The sequence below is a fragment of the Limulus polyphemus genome, unplaced genomic scaffold (assembly GCF_000517525.1).
Source record: "Limulus polyphemus unplaced genomic scaffold, Limulus_polyphemus-2.1.2 Scaffold9122, whole genome shotgun sequence".
NCBI classification, from domain to species: domain Eukaryota; kingdom Metazoa; phylum Arthropoda; class Merostomata; order Xiphosura; family Limulidae; genus Limulus; species Limulus polyphemus.
This window is the reverse complement of record NW_013674732.1, coordinates 17853-20460: the sequence shown is the minus strand read 5'-3', so window position 1 is coordinate 20460 and position 2608 is coordinate 17853. Positions and strand designations below refer to the sequence as shown.

Sequence of the window (2608 nt, the reverse complement as noted above, 5' to 3'; positions counted from 1 at the left end):
TCGTTTTAGAAGCAGGAACGAAACTCAATTCTTACAGAACAAATTATCACTATTCTGGGAATGGGCCAAGGAAGCTAATGGATCATAATGATTAAAGTGCAGCTCAAAAAGTGAAATGAACAGGATCAAATGAATCTATAAAATCGTCACTTGTCGCAAAGAGATCTCGTATTACATATCCTTACAGGTCAAAAAATCGCCCAAAAAAAACATGACCAAAAAGCCACAGCCAGAGGTAAGGTCATCCATAACAAAATAGACTTATCTTGCAAAACTTATCTCAAAACAAACCGGGTGGGAAGACATCAGGTGTGTATATGAAATTTCTGAACTGAATACAGAAGTCTCAATCAAACTCCAAATTCTGAAGCAAAAAGAAAACAAAACAATGGGTGTCAATTCCTGGCACAATCAGTTAGATATATTAAATATTCAAAATATCTTTCACTTTGTGTGTACATTATCACCTGAAAGATGGGGAGAAAATCAAACAGAGGACTTGAGTTAAAAGTTCTTTCACCTAAGTATACAGAAGAATCTGAAAAATTAACGAGTTGAAAACTTGAATTAATTGTTTGTTTTGAATTTCGCGCAAAGCTACACGAGGGCTATCTGCGCTAGCCGTATGATCGTTTCAGGTTTTCCTCTGGGGGATTTTCCACAAAATCAAACAGAAGATGGTTACCAGAAAAAACATTTTTGATTTTTAATAATGCCGTGGAAATATCTATTCTCATGATCTCAGGAATAGTATCAGGATCCATGTTTTCATAATTTGCTTTACTAAAAAGTCGAAAACATTTACCAGTTTGAGTTCTACCTGCACAACTTTTTCTCTGTTCTGCCGAACATTTTGATTGTAAACAAACAACAAGAGTACTGGCATTCTTCTGTGGGAAGTACTGCACGTTTCTGACCATCCCCGAGTCTATTACATAGGTCACACCATCTACGACAATAGAAGATTCAGCAATATTTGTGGCAAAAATTATCTTTCTTTTCCCTTTTGGTGCTTGTTTAAACACTTCTTGTTGATCTTGAATATCTTGCTGTTCATGAATTTGAAAGCAAAATAAATCTTTCCACTTATTTGTTTCTCTTATTTCATTTTGTAATAGAGACACAGCTTTTTCTGTTTCTGTAGATGAGGTTAGAAAAATGATAATATCCCCTGGCGGTTCCTTCTCGTGTACTTCAATGGCTTGCTCTACAGCTTCTACCACGTAGTTGTGTTTTTTCTGGATGTCACTGCTTCTCCACACAACCTCTACAGGAAACCTTTTACTAGGGATTGTTAGGATAGCTTTGTCATCTAAACCAAAGTAATTCTTAAAAACAAACGGATTTGTAATACTCAAGTTAATAATAACCTGTATGGAAGACAGCGCTTGATAACAGCCATTAGTACATCAGTGAAAATACTCGTCAATGATGATACAGCCACATTCTGAAAAATATTCATCTTTATCAGCTCTCCTTAGAAACAATAATCAGTTGTGAATAAAATTTTTGTTTCCTTCTTTTGTTTGGAATTCATGTCCACATCGTAACCAACAACTCCTCCTGGGGGAAAACCTAACTGTCCACTCACATACTTTGCAAGTGACATAGCTCTTATTTTTTTTTGGCTGTGTACAGATTATCTTCTTATTTGGAATCAAACCAGATCGCCACAAGTATTGCACGACTTGTGAACTTTTTCCTGATCCAGAGTCCGCTAAAAGTAAGCTCACCTGGTTTTCCTTGATCATAACTAATATTTCACATCTCTTGCTGTAAATTGGTAAGCCTTCATCTAGACAGTGAATCTCTCTTATAAAATCTTGTTTCATTTCTGTAACAAAACCTTCAATCTCTGTTGCTGAAGTTAGTTGAACACAACCGACGTCATCTACTTTAGTTTGAACAAATCTCAAAAACTCCTGTTTTTCCTCTTCCAACAGTTTAATCCTCCCCTCCAAGGCCCTAATTTCATCTGTAACTAAGGCATATTCTGTAATGTTGATCGACTGTGGCATAGAACGTAAACGACCCTTACCTTCCTGAAGCTTCTCTTTTAATATTTTTATCTTCTCTACATGTTTTCCTATCATTTTTTCTTTTTTTTTCCATCATAAACTGAGAACACCGATAGGTGTGTGATGTTTGATCTTCCATGCTACAGTAAGTCCTTTCTCCCTCTTTCTTCACTACACCTTTGACCTCTAAAGTATTCAGTCCTTTGGCGTGATTTGTATGTAAGAGAGACGCTGCCTTTTTTGCTTTATTCTGACTTAAAAATCTGCAAAAGATTGTAATTCCACTTTTGTGTTGAGCGTTCATCAATTCTAATGAGCTGATTTCTTGCTTTAAATTGTGTTTTAAATAAGACATCCATACGTCTACATCAGAAATACATTCTTTACTTTCAATTATTACAATGGTTTCATCAGTATTTCGAGTTTTATCTATCGTATTTACATTTGTCACTTGTTCTGTCATTGGTTGGATTTTATTTATTGTTTTACTTTCTTTCTTCTCTGGTAATAACTCTCCACTTTTCATCTTATTTATATCCAAGGTTTTGGTTTTTGATGATAGCTCTACAGTTATCTCACTTCCTAACATT

The 2608-nt window shown here is 35.2% G+C and overlaps 1 protein-coding gene across 1 annotated transcript; it reads right to left on the bottom strand.

Moving 5' to 3' along the window:
- Nucleotides 1–617: 617 nt before the first annotated feature.
- Nucleotides 618–2018, bottom strand: LOC106475762 (pre-mRNA-splicing factor ATP-dependent RNA helicase DEAH1-like). The gene is made up of 2 exons (XM_013936438.1): nt 1734–2018; nt 618–1328 (listed from the first exon to the last, which is right to left on the bottom strand). Exons 1-2 carry the CDS (start codon nt 2016–2018, stop codon nt 618–620), a joined length of 996 nt encoding a protein of 331 aa, XP_013791892.1.
- Between the last annotated feature and the right edge of the window lie 590 nt (nt 2019–2608).